This window comes from Apostichopus japonicus, chromosome 16 (genome assembly GCF_037975245.1).
Source record: "Apostichopus japonicus isolate 1M-3 chromosome 16, ASM3797524v1, whole genome shotgun sequence".
NCBI classification, from domain to species: domain Eukaryota; kingdom Metazoa; phylum Echinodermata; class Holothuroidea; order Aspidochirotida; family Stichopodidae; genus Apostichopus; species Apostichopus japonicus.
Window position 1 is genome coordinate 40,926,469 of NC_092576.1, and position 24,800 is coordinate 40,951,268.

A 24,800-nucleotide genomic window follows, 5' to 3' on the forward strand; every position below is an offset into this window, starting at 1 on the left:
ACTGAATGACTATTGTTTATTATCAGGAATACAATAAGCAGTGCTGACAAGAGAACAATGACTTATTGTTTAATCTTGTGTGTGGCTTTGTGTTTAGTGCTGTCTTGAGTTGCTTGTATCCTGTGACAAAGCCATTTTCTGATGCAATCTTATAGATTTGAAGTTTATTGCACGTAGTGCTTGATCATATGTTACAACTTTGCTGGACTTGAGAGTTTAATAGTTACTCACATTCTGACTGTCAGGGATTTGTTACAAGATGGGGGGTTGGGGTGAGGGAGGGAAAGGGAGAGTTATTTATTTAGTTGAATATCTGTGCAATGCAAGATACAGTTTGTTTATAGGTCTGACTCTAATGATGGGGTACAAAGGGGTTACTGAAAGGAAGATTTGGATGGGACGGGTGGAACTGTCTGCAGGCATGATCTTTTTCCGCGAATTTGCGGAATATCCGGGATTTCTGTTCTACCTCGGGGGCAAAAACTATTATCCTAACACACTGTAGCATATGCAAACTGGAGCCTGTACCGCAATTTTTGCAAAGTTCTGTGATTTTTTTTTTACCACAGGCTCATCCCTGCACTGTTAGAAATGACTTATATGTGAAATAAAAGGGATGTATCCGGGCTCTTTCAAAAGCCACAGGACGGTGGAGGGAATACATGCCCCCTTGACATTGTTGTACTGTCATTACTCCAGTTTTATATCAGCATGGATGGATAGGTTTTATCTCTTTTTTTGATTTTTGCTGATAGGCGCCAGAACCTCAAGTAGAAAGCAGACTGACTGAGCAGGAGGATTATCGTCAGGAACAGACCCGTTCACCTTCCCACGAATCTAACTATGCATCAGACTATGGAAGGACAGACAGCTACAGGCGAGATGACTACAGTCAGAGGGACGACTACAGCCACCAGGACGGGTACGCACCACCCCAGGACAACCTCTCGCAACAGGGAAGCTACAGGCCAAACGACTACAGGGAGGATGGCTACAGAGGTGACTACAGTAGTACCACACAGATCGATGGCTATAATGACTTACCGGATAAAGTGGGACCGGGCGGCGATAACCGGAGAGAAGACTACGGCTATATCGCTGAGTATGGACAAGATGACTGGAGCAATCAGCCGGGAAACTACTCGGTCCGTTTGGATGCGGAGCCTGGACAGAAAAATGAACCTAACAGTGACTCATGGGTATGAGGAGGGGAGGGGAGAATAATGTATAGAAAGATTAAAATATATCATGTGTCTACTACAACAGGACATGAATATTGATGAGATGACTGGTGCCATTAGTCATATGACTCTGTACATCAGTTTGAAGTGAGGAATAAACTGGTTACTCTCATAATGAATATCTCAATGCTGATAATTTGATCGCAGGTTGAGGATTGATGATAGTAAGATTGTAGTTGGTGATAGGGGTGTGTTCATGGGAGGAGGGGGGTGGGGTGGAGGTGACTGGTGGGCAGGTATGTAGAATTTAATGTTGAGTAGATTGGCTGGAGTACTTATGGAAGGTAGTGAAATCAAATTGGTCTTGAGTTTTACAAGAGTCGTGAAGTGCTGACTGATATAAACTGAGAGATTTGAGGATGATGGGTACATCCTTGAAGATGATGGGTACCTCCTTGAGGTACATTAGAGTGAGGTGGTAGTCGTATGGTGACCACCCTTGAATTGTGATAGGTTGTGATGGTGTGCATAGGTGTAATGTTAAGGCTCAAGGCGTTGAGAAAAAGTGCTTGCCATTTAGAGCAAAAACCTAAATTTTTAAGAAAGCAGAAAGACTTCTCATGTTCTTTGTCATCTTTATTGGGTCAGCATTTGTATTTCATATAAAGCTGAAGGTCGGGGAGGGGAGCTGTGGAGGGGACTGGGAGGGTGAGAGGAGGGAAGGGGACTGGGGAAGGGGAGGGGGACAATTGTTCAACCGTAAGAGTGCTACCTGGCAGTCATATTGGTTATGCCTTACCCATTATCATTACAAATGATGTGTGATCTTGACACCATCAGCTACTCAACATTTCTTCCACTTTTCTTTAATAAAGCTGTAAATTTCGTCGCTACAATTTGTCTTAGTTACCCTCAAAAGGAACTTTGAGATTTGTTTGTTTGTCCTCTCATTTTCATGTGAATATCATTGGCAAATTTGTCAGCTGACAAATTTGTTAAAGCTGAATGCAGTCAATAAATCATTATCACTAATTAACATGATGAGTTTGTTTAAAATACTGCAAAGCTAAAACACAAGTTAAAAAATACAAAACAAAAGCAGCTTTATTAGTTTGATTTTATTATGTTCAACTCTTCTTTCATTTTGGTCATTATTAAAAAAACGTTGACATCAAATTGTTATTTTCTTGGAACAAATTCTTTTCTGATGATCTTTTACTACTAAGAGACAGAGTGTCGTCCTATGGTCGCAGGCCAGGGGTTGCCTGCCTCTCTGGTCATATTCACAAAATAAAAGTTATTATTCAAAACTTGCAAGGAGTGTTGTGTATTCTGGTGAAGTCCCATTTATATTATACAGCAAGGGAGTTATTTGTGTTTTCACTTATCCATTCGGAACTTTCATGAAAATTCATTTAATGCCGAAAACATGTTGTAAAAATGTTAAATATGACTGTATATTATGGCTTTTATTAAAATGCATTATTTTTGCCATGAGGTGCCATGAGGTTAATGTATTCCTGTTACAACAGTTACAACAGGTGGAAAACTAAAACAAAACCTTTCTTGTTTCTATTCAGTAAATTAATTAAATATTCAAAGGGTGTTGTATTCATTAATGATGGATCAGGGAGTAACCATCAATGCGCTTAATATTCAAAATTGTATTTGTATTTATGGAATTTGTTTCACAGGTTGAAGTGGGAGTTTAAATCACAGTTCCATCTCATATAGACATCATGAAGATTCATAGCAACCGTTTAACATTAATAAATCAGTCCAAAGTGGAAATACAAAAAATGGACATTTCGGCATATCATTGTTCTTCCAGAGTGCTGTTTTAAAAAAGCCCATAATTTGGTGTATTTTGTATGTTGCCATAGAAACTAACCGTGGTATAATGAAAAATAATCCATGGAGTATTCGAGACAAGGATTTTGAGTTATTAATTGGACGGGAAATGGGGATAAGGGGGAGGGGTTGGGGGGAGGATGGTGTAGTGACTACTAAAAAGGTTGATTTGCTTTGATGAAGTAAAGGTGGTTTAAGATAATACAAAAAGGTTGTTATACTGTAGAAACAATTGTAAAGTATGTAAATATGTCGGCCTGTATGGGTGTCCAGGTTACTGTTGTATTCAATACTGCATTAGTTTATTTTACAAAGTTACATTGTTGTTGATGTTTTTTTACTAGTACTGAAATTTAATACCTGACTGATGTATTCACCTTTAGTTAAATATCATAATTAATCTAATCAAAAATTACTCCAGGTGAAAAGAGAATTTAAGAATTTCAATTATTTTGTAAAGGAGTTGAAGGAATTCTTCTTTGTAACGTTCCAAAAAGATCTCATGCCTTTGAACATACCTAATTGGTTGCCTTGTTATTATGAATATTTACGAGTGAAGGTTGACTAATTAATTCACCCATGGGTGACCAGAGTAACACCCATAGTGTCTAACTTTTGAATATTCATTGGGGGAAACGGTTACATATTAATCCACTATGGAAAGGGAACCCATGCATGGATCAAAGCATTTTTTTCAGCCAGTTGAGATAATTTCCTAAAGCTAAATAGAACTAATTCTCTACTATTCTTCCCAGTGCTTCACAGCACTCGTACAAACAGTTCCTTTAACCCTTATCTGATGGGAAATGCATCGATATTCATACTATTCGTACTGTCAGTATGAGCACTTGCAGCGGTGATATTCGTACTGCTTGTACTGTCAGTATGAGTGCTTGGAGCAGTGATATTCATACTGCTTGTACTGTCAGTATGAGTGCTTGGAGCAGTGATATTCATACTGCCCGTACTGTCAGTATAAGTGCTTGGGGCAGTGATATTCATACTGCTCGTACTGTCAGTATAGTGCTTCTTAGCAGTGATATTCATACTGCTTGTACTATCAATATGAGTGATTGGAGCAGTGATATTCGTACTGTCAATATGAGTGCTTGGAGCAGTGATATTCATACTGCTTGTACTGTCAGTATGAGTGCTTGGAGCAGTGATATTCATGCTGCCCGTACTGTCAGTATAAGTGCTTGGAGCAGTGATATTCATACTGCTCGTACTGTCAGTATAGTGCTTCTTATCAGTGATATTCATACTGCTCGTACTATCAATATGAGTGCCTGGAGCAGTGATATTCGTACTGTCAGTATGAGTGCTTGGAGCAGTGATATTCATACCGCTCGTACTGTCAGTATGAGTGCTTGGAGCAGTGATGTTCATACTGCTCGTACTGTCAGTATGAGTGCTTAGAGCTGGACATGAAATTACAGTATAGAAAAAGTTGTAATTGGGTGTATGGTCATTAGTAATTTATGAATATGCATGAGTGGATGAGTTGCCAGAATAACACCCACATAATACATCCATCATTCTACAGAATTCACTATTTGATGGTTATACCAATCAATGAATATTCATTGAGTAAAGCTAGAATAACTCCCACACCATCCCATTTTCGTTTTGCAGACAGTTTCTGTCATCAGCTATGACTTAATAAAGCAAATTCATTCACTATTTTTTAGTTTTAATAGTATCAACATGGTATTCAAGGGAGCAATTTCTAAAGTAATAGCTTAAATAATTAGTATCATCTAGGATAGATTATAACCTTGCAGCCTTATTTCAATTCACTTCTGGTTCCATATTTTTTTTCCCAAATCTGTAGTGACGACCTGTAAAGAAATTGATTCATTTTTACATAGTTTGCAAATAAAAAGAGAAATTTTATATCAATGTGTTTGTCTGTTTGTTTGCTGTGGTCTATTTTACGAGTTTACTGGTTTCAGCATTGTAACCTTCCCAAACCCAGATACTACCCCCTCACCTTCACCCGCCTAATCCCTTCTTACCTAGTCAAGCCCTTCATCAATGCAATATTCCGTCACTTTGACCGACCTCAACACCAACTCACCTTCATACAAACCACCTTCATGTAAACCACCTTCATACCAACCTTGCCTTCATACAAACCTCGCCTTCATACGAACCTTGCCTTCATACAAACCTCGCCTTCATACAAACCTTGCCTTCACACAACCTCGCCTTCATACAAACCTCGCCTTCATACAAACCTCGCCTTAATACACACATCGCCTTCATGCAAACCTCGCCTTCATACAAACCTCGCCTTCAAACAAACCTCGCCTCCATACAAACCTCGCCATTACGAAAGTCAATCCCATCACACTTACACAATGAGGTTCGTCTTACTGCCCGGTAGTGTTGTGTTACGGAATTGTAGGGAAAAGGGTAGAGAATACTTATCTTGATCCTGGTGTTCATCAGTGTTATGCCCAGAAAGTTACTAATATCAAAACCCCACCACACCCACCAAAAACACAAAATGTTCACAAGTTCTTTTGGTGACGATTTACCATTTCTCAAGTTAATTTGGAATTACGACGTAAAATATGTGAAGTCACATCTAGACAGCAGTACGATCCGGTTTTATATGACAGGGATTTCCTTCATGAAGCTTACCGCCCCGCCCCCCTGTTCCGACCAGTAGGCTACGGTGAAATAACTATGAATGCCCTCTCTCCCCTAAACTTGCCCAAAGTTTGTTGTACTTTGAAAATGTCCGTGTGTTTGCCATCCACCATGTCCTCCCACCCCAACTCGAGAAATTATGGAACCGACTGCTTACACAAAAGCTAGTCAAACTTGCTAGCTTACTCACAATTTGTGAAAATATAAAATGTCACAACGGACGCATGCGCATTTACATTGTTTTCGCCTGATGAGTTACTGCGTGATGAAATATATATATATATATTGCAGTACCTTAATCAGACTTGATATCACTATTATAAAGTGATTTATAAGTTCCTTATTACAAGCTGTAGGGTTATATTTTAGTTATTTATTATAGTTCTTTTTATTTCTTATCTTATTGCAGTAATATTTTTTTTAATCACTTTCTATTAAGAGTCATTGTTCTCTCTAAGTTTTATTGTAGAGAAGGAGGTTGTTGTTGTTGGAGGGAGGGGGGGGGGGGCGTTGGTTTATAGTTTAGTCCTTCGATACGGTTTCAGTATCGATGGAAGGCGCCGTAGAAGAAAATTGATTTGCTGAGCTTCTGGCATTAGAGAAAAACTTTCATTATAAATAGACCCATTTAATGTCTGCGAGTTTAGTACCGTTGTTTCTCTAGTGTAGGTATGTCAGTATGATTGAATCAGTGATTGAACCTTTGGTTACATGTATTCAATCATGAATATTTTATACGACTTGATCAGTTTAACAGAATTGTGTTTCTGTTAGTCACATTTGACTAACCACTAGTATGAAAACAGGACTAGATGGAGGTAGTTTCAACTTGTCAATTATGAAAGAGAATCAATCAACCTGGGAACATTAGATATGTTTCTTTTTTTGACAATTCATTCTACAAAACACTAATAAATAAATAAATAATATTATACAATATATATATATATATATATATATATAGCTTAGAGTAAACATATACACAAATAAAGTAGTAAAGCAAATTTACCATAATGTTTCTCAATAGATATAATAGGTGTAATTCCATGGATAGCTCATATGTATATGAATACGGGATAGATTTCGTGATACTTATTTTAACATTGGATCAAGCTAAAAACCTGGCAGTGATTCACATTACAAGCTAAGATCTCGTTTTAAGTTTACGAATAATCTGCATAACAGTAGGAACGTCCGCAAGGTAACCAACCACCCTGACATGTTAACAATCTGTACTAAGCTTCAGTAAGAAATCTTTAAAATTTATGTGGGGATACTCTAATATCGTGGTAAGAGATACGTAAGATACACTAAGAAACCTTTAGAGGTAAATATCTTACAAGCCGATACAGTTATGATGCATAAGAAACAATACATGCTCTCATGTATTTCTTCCTCGTATCGGTACTAAATTTCAGCATAGAGTAACTGTTTAAAAAAAAACCTACATATCGAGAAATGTAACCTTAAATCAACGAATAGTGCAATCAACACCTGACTATAATAACAAAGTGTGATGACTCGTTGTTCATGAAATTCTCATACCCAGATCACGTGAGCTATTTCCTTCAAATTGAATAACAGCTATAGAACTAATAACCAGCATCGTATTTGCTGTTTTTTAAACACTAATTCATCAGAAACGTGTTGAATATTCATTTAACTCTGTCATAGTTATAATTAGCCTATTCAAGAGAGGTTCCAAACACTTTACACTCAAGGACGGAGTTAGATGGAAACGTTCGTCTATCTAAATATGGAAAATGTATATATATCCTTTTTTGATAGCGTAGTGTCGAATATGGTTCTCACGAGTAAAACTTTGTACAGTGTAACCCGACCAATCAATGGAAGAAAGGGAAAAGAAACCAGTGTTTTTGTATCGGAAAACGATGTTGTTTCCTTCCTACAGCACCTTCCATGTTTTATTTTTAACGATTTTTTATAAATTATAAATAACGACCTCATTATTAAGTTAATTTGTATTGGTCACATCTTTGATGGGTTCGTTTGTAATAAATGCACATTTGTTGACACTTGGCAGCTGAGTTCGGAATAGTCATTTCTGAGTTCAATGTTGTCATTTCTGGTCAGGCTAACTCTTTTTGGCTTTACTTATTATAAGGTACACAACACCAGCTAGTAAGATTTTAAAAAGAGAAGACACAAAATGAATAGATAGTCAATATACTTCCAGGACTAATGTTAAACTTCCTATTAAATTATACAAACTTCCTAACTTAAAGAAACTAAAGAAAAAGCAAAGAAAATAGATTAAATTGACCGAAAATGGTTTTCAGTTTTCTTTACTGATGTAAATATAGTCGGATATATATCTATGGATTTGAGGAGAAACTAATACCCTGTTTTCCTTAAAGCAAAGTCTTACTACTTAATTAAATTTCACTACCAACCAAATGTGTCACGGTTTTGTACTTATGCTAAGGTACACAAAATCCACAAGAAATACAAGACAAAGTACAAAAGTAAATACCAGTGTTCATCATTACCGATTACGTAAATTATGCTAACTAAATAAACTGCAAATATTTACAAACCTTCAATCTCCAAGTCATAATTCCTTATAACTACGTCATTACAAATACACTGATAGTTTCCATCATGAACCAGGGAAACAGAGCCGATATTTAGTGAAAAACTAGAATCAAGAGAAACCGTGTCTTTAATAAGACTTTTCAATGGAATCCAGTTAAAAAATAAATAATCGTCTCCAAATTTCCACGTCTGGTTTTGATTTGACATGCAACAAGACTCAAACAAAACGGACTCCGAAATTTCCTTCACGATAGTCAGCGATTTCGTCTTGCTGCAATGGACGCCGTACGTTAAGAAAAGGCAGCCTAGTAAAACGAACCAGGACATTCTGCATAAAAATCAGAATACTGATTATTCTTCTAAAATTCATTAAACCAAGAAAAACATTTTTCAGATGGTTTGAAATGATTGATTGGATAGATTCATCATGTCGTTAGTTGAGATACACATGATATAGTTGAATAAATCTAGAATAGTAACAACTGATATAGACTGTAGGTCTCGTCATTATACCGAAAGAACTATCACTTTCGTTTGTCTTCTACGGAAGCTTTTAAGGGAGCTGGTTCTATCATAAATGTTAAATTAATATAACGAGTATTATTAAACTGGCCTAAAAATAATTAAGTCGAAATAAGCATTGATAAAATATAATATTCGTCTTTATATAAGACTTGCAAGTCCATACAAGACAAATCTGAAACAAATTACCTCTTATAATAAACTCTACATCGATTAATGCTGAAGTAAACATACTATTTCCAGTTCAAAATGAACCGTCTTTGTCAAAGTTAATTCAACTGAAATGTCAAGGTATGTTATTGTCCTTTTTTATGTATGAGAGAGCGATTTCTTGTCCACAGGTTTTATTACTATATAGGTCTTGGCATGGAGGTGGGGGGGTTGGGGGCGTGGGGTCATCACAATGTCTGGCGTTGTTTTATGTCTAAAGTTCTTTTCTACTAGCTATGACCTTTGAAGATAGAGTCCGTTTCATTGTTGAATTTATTCATTGTGTAATTTATTCATGGTCTTTCGTTCAAACACGACTTGATCACTTGGCTGAAAACATTTTAAGATAAGGCTTTAATCATGAAAGCCAAACCTTTTTGCAAAGTTGGATGTATTATCCTGATTAAAATCATTATTCAGATTGATTTGTGAGGTTTAAACTTCAAACGAATGTGCCTATCTTGATGAGTGTTGTGGCCATGTGCAGCATGTGTATTCATAACCCAACAGAACACCACCAACCCAACCCACCCTATATTTTGCATGTACACTCTTTGGCCACATGCATCCATCGTTTCCTCAAAATTATATTTAATCGGTCTTCCTGACAATCTCTACATCTTCATTAGTTCACAACCATGCGTGAAGTGGATAAAAAGGAAACAGACATCAAAGCATGTAAACTAAAATCGTTCACCCCAGACGACTGAGCCTGCATGGTTTCAAAATGATTCCCTCACCCCGATCTTACTTTGTCTCACTGTGCAATTTTCCGGTAGGTATACTTACAGATATGATACGCAGCTACATAATAGGACTACTAATGTAAACTTTCCTGCTTATAAATCTAACGCGCTAGGACTCGAGTATACTAGACAAATATGTTGACTTAAAACACACATTCCAATGGCTACGACTAACAATCGAGGTCCTGTAAAACTTGCTATCATACTATTTACCATTGCCATAACAGTAAAGCACAAACTTTACATAGGCGTAACGCTATAATTTATAATCAGCAAACATATACCTATATATGAAATGAACTTTAACCCAATCGCGCCATTCTAAAAAAGAATGAACTTCAGCACTTGGCTGTTTACATGAAATATATAGTTGTTTGATTTAATATGGTGAGTACATAGGTGTATGAACGCGCATTGTAGAATGAAGTGATAGGCCTACTAGTGCATCTAGTCGCCATTTTGTTTAATGTACAGGGAGGATTGGTTTTTCGTAGAGCTGATTTACATTAAGGACTGAATTCCAAACCAATGGTACCATACTATTATCATTCCAGTGTTAGTAATGGTAAGTATTCATATAACATTTATAAACTGAAGTTCGCTATACTTCGAAAGATATCTTCCCATGATAAAATCGATGCGTTGGTGACGAAACTATTATTTTCTAATATAAATGTCTTAGTGGTGAACGAATAGAAGTGACGATAAAGTATACGGACCATGTCAATGGATGAAAACAACACAGTAAACCATGGTATAAGCTACAGGGTAAAATTTGAACAAAATTATAGGAGTTTCATCGTTTTAGTCTGTTATTTTCCTAGTAATACCTGATGATCATAATTATATGTAGCCTAGCCATCTACAGTATCACCATCGATATACATAAGTGTTTTGTTTTCTTTAAAGGTTCAACATAGAACTAAAATATTGTGCAGTGTGCTATATGTATATTAATACCTTCAAAATGTGATCTATACTTTACAGACTTTGTATGAAACTCATTCCTGAGCATCTGTTAGAATGGTTCATCATTACCTTAATCTAAAATATAGCCTAGCTGTCCTGTATTCCAAATATATCTGTTTCAATAAAAAAGAACTACATAAGTTAATTTTAAAGAATATTCAGTTTTTAAATTGGTGCAATGCAATAAGCACTAATATGAAGTGAAAGATTTCAAATGCTGTACCTTGTAGTAAAAATGACCGTCGCAGAAAGAAAGGTCTTATAATTTCAAACTATATATCATGTCAGTGTGATCTTTTTCTATGATAATCTCTATGAAGTTTGGAATATTATTTTTGCTATAGGATACATTCCCCAATTTTTGTACTAAATTTCGTTGAAATTCTGTAAATTTGGAATTAATCACATTAGTTCTACTTCCTGTGCTGGTGCATCCACTCCGCCTCCTCCCTCACCCGTACAGTGCTCGCGCGTATAGCGTATCATAGAGAACCAACTACTATATTCAAAATGCGGCCACTCATGGCAAATATCAATAATTTGTGTGCTTGTAGCACATAGGGTTAGACGATGATCATACTTTTTCAAACGTGTACCCGATACAACCAATTACTTTGTACACTATCCTTAATTTGGCAAAATGTATAAAAGCCGAGATATTGAAAGTGATTAGACATTCATTGAACGGTACCAATGTCGAATAAAGAAGTAATTTATTGATGTAATGTCTGAGTTGTTACTTGTTTCATACGATGAACAATTGACGTACTTTGATCCCTGACAAACAGTTACGGCACTTAAAATGAAAGTTGACATAAGATACAAACTGAGATTAACCGCATCTTTCAAATTTTTATGACTAATATGCAATGAATATGATAAGGCTAAAGGTTACTCATGCGTAATCGTTAAACCAGACGTGTTCAATGGCATTGTATTGAATTGAATTTGAATTTGAATGTCTTCAATCGGAAATTCGGCTTACACAGGTCGTAAACGAAAAAATAGCAATAGATTAAGTCAATAAACTGAGATACACATACAATAATGCAATAAATATAGAGGAAGTACTACAAATAAGAAACTTATCTTCTCACTTGTGAATTAAATATATGAATAGAGTATGTCAGAAATGTAACGTTTTGTAGGAAATTGTTCACGTGATATCATTGGTTTTCTTCTCAGCTCTTCAACATGGCAGGTATGGCAAAGGCAATCTTACCCAGTGTGCTTATCTTGGTTTATGTATGCTGTTGCTCAGGTTAGTAAATTTGTAAATTATTGGACGTACAATGTTATATGTTTATTAAGAATACCCTTTTAAATGACAGTTCCGTTACCAAAGTGTAGTATGGTTTGTCCTATAGATGTCATGTTCCGGTTGGTTTCTGTTACAATTTCACATTAAACTTAACCAGCCAATTAAGTATTTTAATATACATTGAGATATTTACGCTTCTTCCAAAATGACAAGACAAATACCACATCACAATTATCCATAAATATCCCACTCTTTAATATTCATAATATGAAGAACTGCTATAGATGAGCAAGAGATACAAAGACATTGGATTTAACTTGGTTTACCAGCTAAGCAAGGGTTTAAACAGCGTTGGATTTAGTAAAGGTATTTATCCATTTATCTACTTACAAACATATATATCGCAGTATTTCTGTTTTAAATTACAGCTGATGAACATGGTTGTCAAACTCCGCAGTACCTCGAGATTGGAACGTCTGGAACAGTCGTTTGTAGTTTCAGTGTGGATTTCGTTAGCATCTATTGGTATTATAATTCCGACTCATCAGAAGGACCTGCTACGCTTAGCTACGAAAACGAACAGAGACAAGGGGAAGGTTATACATCAGGAGAATTCGACATCCGATCAGACGGATCACTGATAATCAACAATGTCTTGGTGAAACACGAGGCCAGATTCACTGTGTATGAGTTAAAGGTTGATAAGCAACTTCCTGATAGATATGACATTCAGGTTGTTACGATTGGTAAGTACATCCTCTCTAGGTTCTAGATTTAGCTCAATTTAGCCCTGTCTTTTTGGTCACTCTCAAATCACTCTGCAGGAGAACATGATGTCGGATAATAAACACATTATTCTCTGTCTTAAGAGACCATATCTTGTTAAGCTATTTCGAGCAGGTTATATCCTTAACATAATAAATATGTTGATATATTTTATTCACAGTTCGGCCAACACCACCTCATCCAGTTATTGATGATTGCCCAACTAGTCCAAGCTTGTGTTATATTCCATGGAAACAGCAACATCAATTGATATGTAGCATCAACCAAGCTAGACCTGCTATATCATTAACATGGCTAGCCAGGACAACCAACGGTAATATGAACATAACAGACAAAACGACTTTGGTAAGCGAAGCAAACACGTGGTCAAGCTCCCTGTCTGTGGTTAACCCGTTTATGTATTCATCACACTTAGCCATGTTAGTATGCAAAGCTGATGATCATAGTAACTTGCTGGAAGAAACGGAAATGATAATTTTGGTTCATAACAAAGATGGAGACATATCTATGTTTGAAACAAAAGAAGTATTAGTTGAGCGAAATGAGAAGATACAATTTCCATGCATTGACAGCAACTACCAGTTAATCGTCTGGGAGAGGATTTCTACCGAGGACAATGTTACTACTAATGTTATGTTGGATGCCGGTACTGGTGTTGAAATGTTCCCTTCATCAAATGAGTATGAGTTACAAGACGGAAATTTAGTCATAGGAGATGTGGAGCTACACCACGAGGCCTTATATAGATGTACCTATAATGACGGCATGAGAGAGGGCGTCAGGTCCTTTAATCTCACTGTATATGGTATGTATAACTTAAAAATTATTATGTATAACTTAAACATTATGATGTATAACTTAAACATTATTATGTATAACTTAACATTATTATGTATAACTTAAACACTATTATGTATAACTTAAACACTATTATGCATAAGTTACACATTATTATGCATAACTAAAACATTATTATGTATAACTGAAACTTAAACATTATCATGTATAACTTAAACATTATTATGTATAACTTAAACATGATTTTCTCTCAAAGGGTTACAGGATGTCGTGTTTGGTAACTAAGATTTCCCAATATATATCGAGAAAAGTTATTAAGTGGTTTAATTTCTGAACTTATGTTCAAAAACCTTTAATACAATGGAAACGGAAAGAAGTGTCATTAGCTTTAAATGGTGGCATTTATTTATTATTTTCCGAAGTAGTTCAATGCGAAAATTCCTTATATAGGTAAATCAACTACTCGTTTTGACCCATCATTAAATCATACGGTACGTTACATAAGTGGAAATTGAAAAAAGAGAGTAACATAGTTCAATTGTCTGATTTCCCGAATTATTTAAGTCATGAACCATATTTTCTTGTGCGTTTATCGATACTGCAATTGTTTATCATAATTGAAAATGGAATAGTGAATTGTTTATTCAGATATTAACCAAATGATTGATTTTTTTGCCTGTTTCCAATGTTCAGTGAATCCAATCCCTGGGTATCCCATCATTGAAGGGTGCACTCATGATAGATATTGTGTACTAGATGTGAGTTATAGCGGCATACTGAAATGCACTGTGAGAGGAATACGACCAGAAGTGCAATTAGAATGGAGAGCATACCACGTTGATCACTCTGACATGATATCATTCCACGGTCAACAAGTCGACACTCGTTCCAATGGTGAAACATCAGACGTCACAATTACCACAGCGTACACAGCGAAGGAAACGGCTGAAAGAAAACTAACGGTGGAGTGTAGATCCATGGGACCGAACTCAAAACATTTCTCTCTGAACTCTAAGGTTGATTTATTATTCCCAGGATTCGGTACGTGGGTTTGACATTTTGACCAATAATTGTTTGTGGTTGTTTATCATAGTAGGCCTACTAGTCCAAGTGAAAAGAAGTCACATAGTTTCATACGTTAGCATTTCGTCAAACAGTATATATAACAACAATACTATATGTAACATTAACATGTAAACTTAATGCCAACCAATTACATTGCCGACGGTGTTATTTAGACAAAAGCATTTTCTACACGTACGACATACATATTACACGCATTGCCATATCTATTAAAGTGATTATGTGACTGTCATGTTATTGTTCATTTCTCCTTATTAAAGTAAAGTTGTATTGTGTGAAACAAAACTTAAAAAAATAAATAATAATTGGATTTAATGTTTTCGAATTTCTGGACAAGCATGTTACTCCTATGTTGCATAAAATATCTAAACCAACTGAGAGTTCATATTTCTCACATGTTGAGAGATAATCTCTTATTTCATATCAATTGCAGTTGACCAAAACACCACTGGAAAGCCTGTCACATCGGAAACTCCTAGTGGACCGTCCTTCAAGACTGTACCTATTATTGTTACTGTCTGCATTATTTTACTCGTCCTTATTATTGGAGCTATAGTTGGCTACAGAGGTAAGAAACACATTATGATTTTAGGCATACTTTAGATAACTTCATATAGATAACACCATTTGTTTTTGAATCGCAATCTTCACACGCTTTTTAAGACATGGAATGACTAACGTTAAGACTTTTAATGGTGTCGTACTCTCTTTTTTAAAGTTCACAAAAGGAGGACAAAACAGCTATCGATGTTTACACCAGAGGTAAGTTTAAAAAGAAAAAAAAGTTCTAAAACTTGTTTTCAATTTTGAATGGCTTTTGTGAGTCCTCATTGATCATGTTAATTTTTATCAAAGGAGTGGGCTCCCGTTATTTGATTTCACGAGGATGCCGTAACTTCAAACAATTTGGAATGTGTCCTTTTCTTTGTTTATGTTATCTTTGATTGAATAATTTCAGTTATCACAAGGTAATCACGAGTTAAATGCATGATTCAACAGTCTTAGTTGGATCAGTTGCAATAGTACATTAGGTAATTAACGTTAACAGAGGTTTAAAAGACAAAGGAAAAACGAAACAAAAGTAAAAGTAAATGGAACAAGGCAAAATGAAAAGAAGAAACTAAGAGAAGAAAGAAAAAAAACAAAGACAACTACAACTACAAGAGATACAAATAACTATATTACAAAGGTTAAAATATTATTACAGATTGATGCGGTAATAATATGTACAATGATATGTCTACGGCTAACGAAGTCTTAAAATGTCAATACCGTTATTTAGAGTTTCTTAAACCTGTTCTTCATTTTTTTTTTATTGTTCTCAGGTTGTACCTTTGATACAAAACACAGGTACGTTTGTCTTCTCATTAACATTTAATAAATATATACAGTTACCAAGAAACAGTTTACAGAGGTTATTGAAACAATACTCACTCTGAAATGTGATGTAAAGAAGGAATTTAAACTGTTTACAAAGCAAACGACTTTTGAATTCTAAGTACAAAAATAGGAAGAATGAATATAGCTAAGGAGAATACTGAAGCTATATCACAGAAGTTGTACAAAGTAATATATTAAGAATGATAACCCGTTATTTTTTATTCTCTCCTGACAGGATAAGAAGCAGCATTCGATTTGATATAAGAGTGTAATTTGTGCGAAATATATAAGTGATTTATCATGTGTTACATAAGGCACCATCCGGTACTCATAGCTAGTACAGTAACTACTGTAGCCACCTGTAACACCTGTTACTGATGCACGGTTGTGGGACATGAACAGTAGTTACTGTACCAACCATGTAGTGCGAGTTCATTAATACGCGATTCTAAAATGAAGTCGTATCTGGTCGTTGTTTGCTATAAGTGGGCCTATGGATATACCCGAACATGGCCTTTCTTCGTTCTCGGCATGACGAATTGGCGTAATTTAAAGAGAGATTTGAACTGGAATCACGCGGTAGCGTACCTCCTTTACTTCATGTCGTAGGCATTCTCAACTTCATAGGCTCCTTTTCCAGTCGCGCAGTTCTTTGTCTTACATGGGAACAAGTTAACAGCTTTGTAGTTGTTACAGTGTCAGCTGTAACACATGTTACCGTGTTACGAACACAAAGTAGTAATTACTGATGCACGGTTGTGGGGCATGAACATCAGTTGCTGTACCAGCTATGAGTATCAGCTGAAGACAACTGTTGTTAGTAAGAATCTGCTGTGATATGATTAAATAGTTGAAGTATGCGGTGTCTATAATATGTCTTAAATATGAATGCATTTTCAAACACATTTCAAATATAATGATATTTAGTCAGTTACGTTAATGATTCTGTCAAGTTTAAGAATCTACGGGAGACTTTACACTTTAGATTATAGCTTTATTAACAAGTGCAATGCCTTAAGCAAAACTAGCTATAGACGCTTATAAAAATTAGTAGCATATATTTTAACGTGTTTTGATTATCCCTTTTCAGATTCCATTTTCATCTCTGAACTGAAATCAAACTACGAAAATCTTTACAGTGCGGTCAAACCGATCCCTTTCTTACAGGGGAATTTTACAGTGCATGAACTGTATGTTGAAGGTGGCATTGAGTACCAATCAAAAGACAAAAGAAAGAAAATTCCATGGGAACCCCTTGATTCGTATCAAAATATTTTCACCCACCAGGAACTGCTCGGTAGTAGATGGATCATTGAAGGAGGGCCAGGGTATGGCAAATCAACGTTGTCTGTACAACTTGCGTATGAATGGTGTCAAAGAGTTGAAGGGTCATTTATGAATGAAATAGAAATATTCATTTTAATTAGACTGAGACAGTTGAAAGGAATTTCATCCATCTATGAAGCAATCAAAAGGTTTATCTTACCGATAAATTCTAAGTTTTCTGTTGATGACATTAAGGGTTTTATTGATAACAGTAAATCTGTATTAATAATCTTAGATGGATTCGATGAATATCCAGATAGCAATTCAAACCCAAACTCAGATGTCTTTAATATTATTAAACGAACCATGTTGCCCAGTTGTAGGGTTGCATTAACAACAAGATTAGACCATCTTCCGAAAGACTACGCACCACAGACTAAACGAGTCCGGCTAACAGGATTTAAAAGTAGAGCCCAGGATGAATACATGCAAAAAGCCGTGATCGTCAACGGATATAAATCTATGGAAAACACTATTAAGGAATGGCTCCAAGATAATCCCATTCTTGGTGACCTATGTGAGGTTCCTCTCTTCTTCGTTATGTATGCTCATCTTAGTTTAGAAAGTGACGAACTAAGAAAGTGCACTTCAGTGACCAGTTTCTTCCGATATATGATCACATGTCTTCACAGTCATTTGAGACTAAAATTCAGAGATGAGAACGTCGACACTTTAGTTCTCAGTGAAAATTTTCATCAAGAGCTTGATAAAATATGTTTCGAGTCACTTAATGGACATTCATATAATCCAGATATTGAAAAAGATTATCTTCTCCAGGCGCTTGGAAAAGAATTCGTTGACCAATACTTACAGATTGGGATATTTCGAGAAGAAAAAGCTACTGTAGTTTCAAACGAGCCTGGGGTTCAAGCTTCTGATCACGTCAAAACTGTTTATAAACTTAGATTTTATCACAGTCTGTTTTGTGAATGGTTTGCAGCTCATTTCCTTGCAGAAGCATTGGATAAGATGAGTTTCACGTCAGGAAACGGTAATGGACAAGGGATGTTGACAATATTAGAAGATCTAGATCCATCTGAACTCCAATATGTTTACAGATTTGCTTGCGGAATAAATCCAAGAGCAGCAAAGCATATCTTAGAACATCTGAAGATTGGCCATGACGGAGTCGACGCTTTTCCTATTTTGTGTATTCTGGAGCAGGTTGGCAACGTTGATACGATCATAGACAACGTCAGGGAGATTTGTGTTGGAGACGATGGTCTGCAAGTTCGAGGTCACGACGCCATTATACTTCAGAGATCTGTAGTACAACTCATGGACATCGCCACAAGTAAAGAGGTAAAATATATCGCCATTGCATGCCTTATATATTAAATCACACCACCTATACTTCAGAGATCTGTAGTACAACTCATGGACATCGCCACAAGTAAAGAGGTAAAATATATCGCCATTGCATGCCTTATATATTAAATCACACCACCTATACTTCAGAGATCTGTAGTACAACTCATGGACATCGCCACAAGTAAAGAGGTAAAATATATCGCCATTGCATGCCTTATATATTAAATCACACCACCTATACTTCAGAGATCTGTAGTACAACTCATGGACATCGCTACAAGTAAATAGGTAAAATAAAATGCTATGTTACATGCCTTTTATTACATCACACCGTCTATAGTTTCAGAGATAGTAATACTCATGGACATTGCTACAAATAACATTATATTTACATGCATTTTATTACATCACACCACTATATTGCAGAGATCTGTAACACAACACATGGACATTGTTACTAGTAAGTATGTAAACTATGAGAAGATGTTGCTTACCGCAAATATTAGTAAAAGAGTCATAACATATAAGGAGAGATGTACAGTATCACGATACTCACCCTTTAAGTTTTAGCTCTGACGTCATAACTATAAAAGACCATTTTATAAATTATTGACATTCTGTTTGAATGTATAAAAATACTGTTGAGTGATTGCTTTGTAAACATTAAAACAGGTTGTAAACTTCAGACGTACAAATCAGTTTGAAATATCTATAGTGTAACGATTGTTTGTCGTTTATCTTCAAAATCATGACTTCTAGAAGGATCTTTCGTTTAATTTGTCCCGTTAGCATTGATTACAAATCAGTCCTCAAATAACAATCATGTGTATATATTTGTCTTTATAATAGATCACAATTTCCAAACTAGTACTCATCGATTGCTTCAAGCTGGTGGACATTACAGCAAATGAAATAGTGTTGTATTCTGAAGTTCGGATTCCATTGCTGAATGACGTCAAACAGTTAATGTTCGAACAGAAGGAAAGGGAATTCAATCAGCACCATCTAGATGAGATATTCAAGTACGCTTCAAATTGCAGAAATCTGGAAGAAATCAAGTAAATATTGACTATGTCACTTATTACAGTTTACATTTTATATTTTGTACATATTTTTCCCTCAGTCCATGAAAATCATGGGCATTTAGAGGTTTTTTTGGCCTCAACAAGTTCCAATTGTGTTTTTTTCAAATGCACACCTTAACAAGAGAAGCTTGCACCATGTATGTAGGCCTATGTATTTTAGATCCTCCTGCAAGCAGGAACTCGCGAAGAAGCCATCATTGGCTTATCAAAGCCGCAAGCTGACCGAAGTCAGTCTCTTAGATTCATATTTAACGTCCATGATTATGAATTGTCAATTGTCAACAACTCTGTAACTGGACGACATACATTAATCTTGGAGTGGCTCGAACTCGGGACCTTATGATTGAAAGGCACTGGCGTTAACCACTGAGCTAACACTCCCTATTATAACACTTTACTATGCAACCACTTGCAAGTGACTCAATATTCAGGGACAGAAACGTACAGAGGCCTAACTTATGCAAATAAGTATTAATAACGTTAACCATTGGTTCCTAATTTCACATGCTTCATGATAATCATTAACCTATTGCACTCATGAAAATAACATGAGTTTCTTTGGCAACACTAGTTGTATAAACATTTATTGTTCAACATGATTTGTGAAATAATGTTTATTTTATTCCAGTTTCGTATACACCTTGTTACCTTACCGGATCATTGCAGAATCGCTTCTAGGACAACTAGCTGCAAAGGATATTAAAGGTAGGCTATACTTTTCCTTTTCTTCAAAACAATTTTCTCATTTCATTTATAACATTTTTCTGCAAGTTCTATGATTTATATACCTTTTTTTCATAGATTTTATAACTTATTGCAAATACCGATGTCAATCAGTGCTACAGAAATTGGAATAAATATAATAGTTTTGAAAACAGAAAATTCAAAATCGGAAACATTCTGTAGAAGTCATGTATGTGGTAGTCATCGCATACATCTTACAGCATCGGCAATAATATGTTATTTAGAAAAAATATGCCCTTCTGAATTTATTAATAATTTTAATTTCTTTCACATCTTTCCAGTGCACTGGTTCCCGTCGGAGTCAGAATATTCTCTTGATTTAAAGTCTGGCCATTGGCAGGTACGTTAGTACATTGTACGACGAATTTACATGAACGGTTGGATAGTTTTGCTTTGGGAACTGAATTGATAAGACGAGTCAGTGTTGATAAATGTAATTCATTCAATGTAACTAATATGGCGTATATGGAGCCAAGTCCGTGTGTATGTAGACAGCCTCCTCACTATTCCCTATAATTATATAAATTACAACAACCCTCAAATTGTATATCCAATAAGATTTCAGAACTGCTTTCTTTCTCTGCTATGAATTATCAATAAGTTACAAATTAATGCTAAATGATGAAGTCATCGTTTTAATTTGTTCTACATATTCATATCCATTTGATACTTTCTTTACCGTTTATGGTCTGTGTAATTTGTTACGATTAACTTGCTATATCAGACGTAAAAACGCCGAAGACATCACTTTAGCAGTTTTATATCCTTATCCTTTTAATAAAGTAAAACATTATAATATTGAAACGTCTCGAATGATTTGTCTTGTTCTTTTCCTTCCACAGCAATTTGAAGGTTCTCCTCACGTGACACAACACGAGTATAGTAAAGTGGTAAGAGTCTTTAGACAACACTTTTGAGATTGTATTCGTTCTATGAGATCTTAAAGAATACCAACATATATGGAAGGCTGGTACGACGATAATGTACTAGGCAGAATCACCCGCGCAGTTCGTTGTCTTACATGAGAACAAGTTAACAGCTTTGTAGTTGTTACAGTGCCACCTGTAACACTTGTTACACATGTTACGAACACAAAGTAGTCATTACTGATGCACAGTTGTGGGACATGAACAGTAGTTGCTGTACCTGCTATGAGTATCGGCTGGCAGAATGACGTTAGTCCCAATATCAAAATAACCCAAACCCAAACCACACTTTAGTGCTTGTTCTTTATTTTGAAAATTACTTCCTTCTGCGTTTACTCACATAGGTATTCAAATGCATCGAGGGTCTAATTATAGATAAGAATTTGCGCGTTATGATATTTTGGTTTATGTGTTTTGTTTTTGGTCATTTATTGAGCTTTTCTTCTAACTTCATGTATTTTCGCAGCTTTTTTTGTGTCACTGAATGGGAAGTGTTTTTCCCCCTTCTTCTTCTTCTAACCTGTATGTTATCAATCTGACTATATTTCCCCATATCGGCTCATATCGTTTAATATTCATTTTCGAACCGTTCGTTGATTGCATTGAATGCTTCCTCATGTATACTTTCGATTTCTTATTAAATAACTATTCGCTTTAGCAAGAGAACTCGTTTAAAAAAATGTCTCACTATAGCATGATATATTTATTCTTCATATTTCATAATTGACATATTTTGTGAAAATTCTTAGCATTTATTAGTCTGAAACTAACATATTTCGTTTCACGTTTTCCACAGGCTACAACCTTCCGTGCATTGCAGGACTCAAGTCCCGGACACTGAGTGTCTTCACTTTTGGAAATCGATCACATTTGGAACAATTCTCTTAAAATCAAAGTGTATTTTTCATGTATATTTTTTTCCATTTTATGGACGGTATATCCATCTTATTTTTCGCCGAAATCTGCTTAAATTCTATTACCATCACCTTCACATTGCATATCACACATATAAGTCATTGAAACGATATCAAAGCGAACTTTGTACTAATAACAATTTGAATCCCAGCATCTTTACATTTTGAAAGGAGAAATGAATGTTGTAAAGAAAAAATGAATTCTGTAAAGAAAATATGAATTTTGTACAGAAAAAAAGAATTTTGTAAAGAAAAAAATGAATTTTGTAAAGAAAAAAAAAGGAATTTTATAAGAAAAATAATGTATTTTGTATTTCAAAATGATTGCAAAAGAAACTCACTACGCGGTTGTTATCTTTGCCGTTTTTATATGTTATGACTTTGGTTTTAGAAGTTTGGATCAAAAATTATTCCATTGAATAGAAATGTTGCTGTAACGGCAAATTTCAACTACTGCCAGATCATATTATTGATGCTAGTATTATTAATTTAAAAAAAAATCCACTTTAAAATTGCTTCACTGGTCAAATATCAATCACCCGTTTCCACAGTTGGCTAGAAAAGACCACGAAGAGAGGAATACAAACATTGCATTTAATGATTATCAAATTAAATAATTCATTAAATTATGCTGCATATTGTTTTAATATATTTTTTTGTATTTACTTCGCAAGACCAACGTTTTACGTATATATTCATTAGAAACTGATATGTTTGATAATGTAAGACTAAAAAACGTTTACGTTGAGTAATGGTTATTCTGGTTAAGAACGGATAATTTTCAAAATTTCTTTGAGCTCTTCACTAATACCCCCAAGCATGCAGTTCAATGTGTTCTTCATATTTTAAAAGCAAAGCAGCTTCTTTAATCATATGATATTTAATTTACATATCTTCAGTTTAATCTTGTGTAAATATCGTCTAAACTGATTTTAACACACACACACACTTTGAACTTTGATTTACTAGCAACTTCACTTTGTATTCTAATGATGTATTTCTTATTTATGGTAGGCGAGTAAAGCGAGTGTATAAATACTGTATGGTGATATTCCAATCCTATCATATAACCAGGCCCTTACATACATCAACAGTATCAATAACACACATCCTTGCATGAATCCAATAAACAGTATATCCAAAGCAAATATGAACATAACATTGTTACCCTTAACACGGGTACGAGCATGTGACTGCAATAGACATAGCTACAGGTACATAGCCAGTATTTGTGGTGTGAAGACGCAAATCCACCCCCACTTCTTATGAGTCATAAAATCGATATATAATTAACCCCTCTATTTGGTGACGTTTCATGTCACGATAGACACTCTACCTCAGGGGATCAACCACTTTTTCTATAGTAGGAAAGGTAAGATGTTATGTCGTCCAAGGGCTATTTTGGGGGTTAAAAAAGGGTGCGATATTTTGCCATTTTTTGAAACAATGCCGAAGAATTTTCGACTGTATTTGTTGTTATTTTCTTATGTACTGTACTTTACGTGCGGACATATATTTGCTCGCCCCTTTTGTACTCTAAAGTTTCTGTGTGGAACGTCCCCTCACCCCATCCCCGTGCTCCCCGTGCTCCCATCCCGTCTGGCTACGCCACTGTATATAACAATATAGATAATGGTATAAAATAGTTAAATTCACGGCGAGAATGCTACAGTGTGATTGATAGCAGATGAAACTGCTAATAACCGTATCCATGCTATTACAGGATATTTAGGCCATTAACAGCTCGAAAATCCTATTTAAATACAATGCAATGTAAATAGTGATACAAATGTTAAATGCGACGATACAAATAAACGAACCGTACTTTGACTGAATAATTGAACGACGGATATTTTGTAATTTGTAAACACATGGAATCTAAACAAGTTTATGTCATTGTTGTCTTTAGTTTATCATCCGATCATCGTTTTAATTATATGTAAGGTATTTGCCAAATTGATCATATTAACAGCAAAACACAAAAGAAAAATCTTGAAATTTTAACAACGATTGGATAAGTTATGTAATTATATTCAATACAGGCATATACTCGAATCAATGAGATACTTTTCATAAATGAATGATTGAATTATTATGTAAATAATTTGACCAAAAAAATGTTTAGCAAATAATAGACACACTCATCGTTTCGACCGACATTCCTTCCTCACTCCCATCTCATACCTTGCCCTTCCTCTCCCCTGGCTTACCCCTTTCTGTAAAGTTCCCATATTGCTATCATCCTCGCTTCAGCTTGGATATAAAGCAAAAGTATGTAGAACTTGCACTATTCAGCATGTATGGTTTGACAAGGATGTATATATATTGATTTGTACAGAAACAGCAAGTATTTGTAGCTACGTTATAATAACAATGACAGAAAGAAGTCCTTTAAATAAAAATTCAATGCTAATAGTTGTAATTGTTATATTTCTATGAATCGCTAACAATATAGGTGGCTGTTACGAGAAGCGAACCCTTGATTTTCGACTA

General features: G+C 35.3%; 2 protein-coding genes across 5 annotated transcripts in view; both read left to right on the forward strand.

Moving 5' to 3' along the window:
- The window catches only part of LOC139982363 (uncharacterized), a 79,955-nt gene extending 75,027 nt beyond the window's left edge, over positions 1 to 4,928 (forward strand). For all 4 annotated transcript variants that reach the window (XM_071995108.1, XM_071995110.1, XM_071995109.1 and 1 more), the window contains one exon: positions 756 to 4,928. In XM_071995108.1, the coding sequence (XP_071851209.1) occupies positions 756 to 1,205 (450 nt within the window). In that variant the 3' untranslated portion in view covers positions 1,206 to 4,928. The remainder of the gene's footprint in view (positions 1 to 755) is intronic.
- Positions 4,929 to 10,117: 5,189 nt separating this feature from the next.
- Positions 10,118 to 23,777, forward strand: LOC139983674 (uncharacterized). Its single transcript, XM_071997395.1, has 14 exons — positions 10,118 to 10,289; positions 11,879 to 11,954; positions 12,383 to 12,700; positions 12,901 to 13,545; positions 14,232 to 14,579; positions 15,055 to 15,189; positions 15,340 to 15,383; positions 15,947 to 15,971; positions 17,092 to 18,629; positions 19,488 to 19,696; positions 20,352 to 20,428; positions 20,749 to 20,807; positions 21,310 to 21,357; positions 22,190 to 23,777. Exons 1-14 carry the CDS (start codon positions 10,287 to 10,289, stop codon positions 22,232 to 22,234), a joined length of 3,570 nt encoding a protein of 1,189 aa, XP_071853496.1. The 5' UTR covers positions 10,118 to 10,286; the 3' UTR covers positions 22,235 to 23,777.
- The last annotated feature ends 1,023 nt before the right edge of the window (positions 23,778 to 24,800 follow it).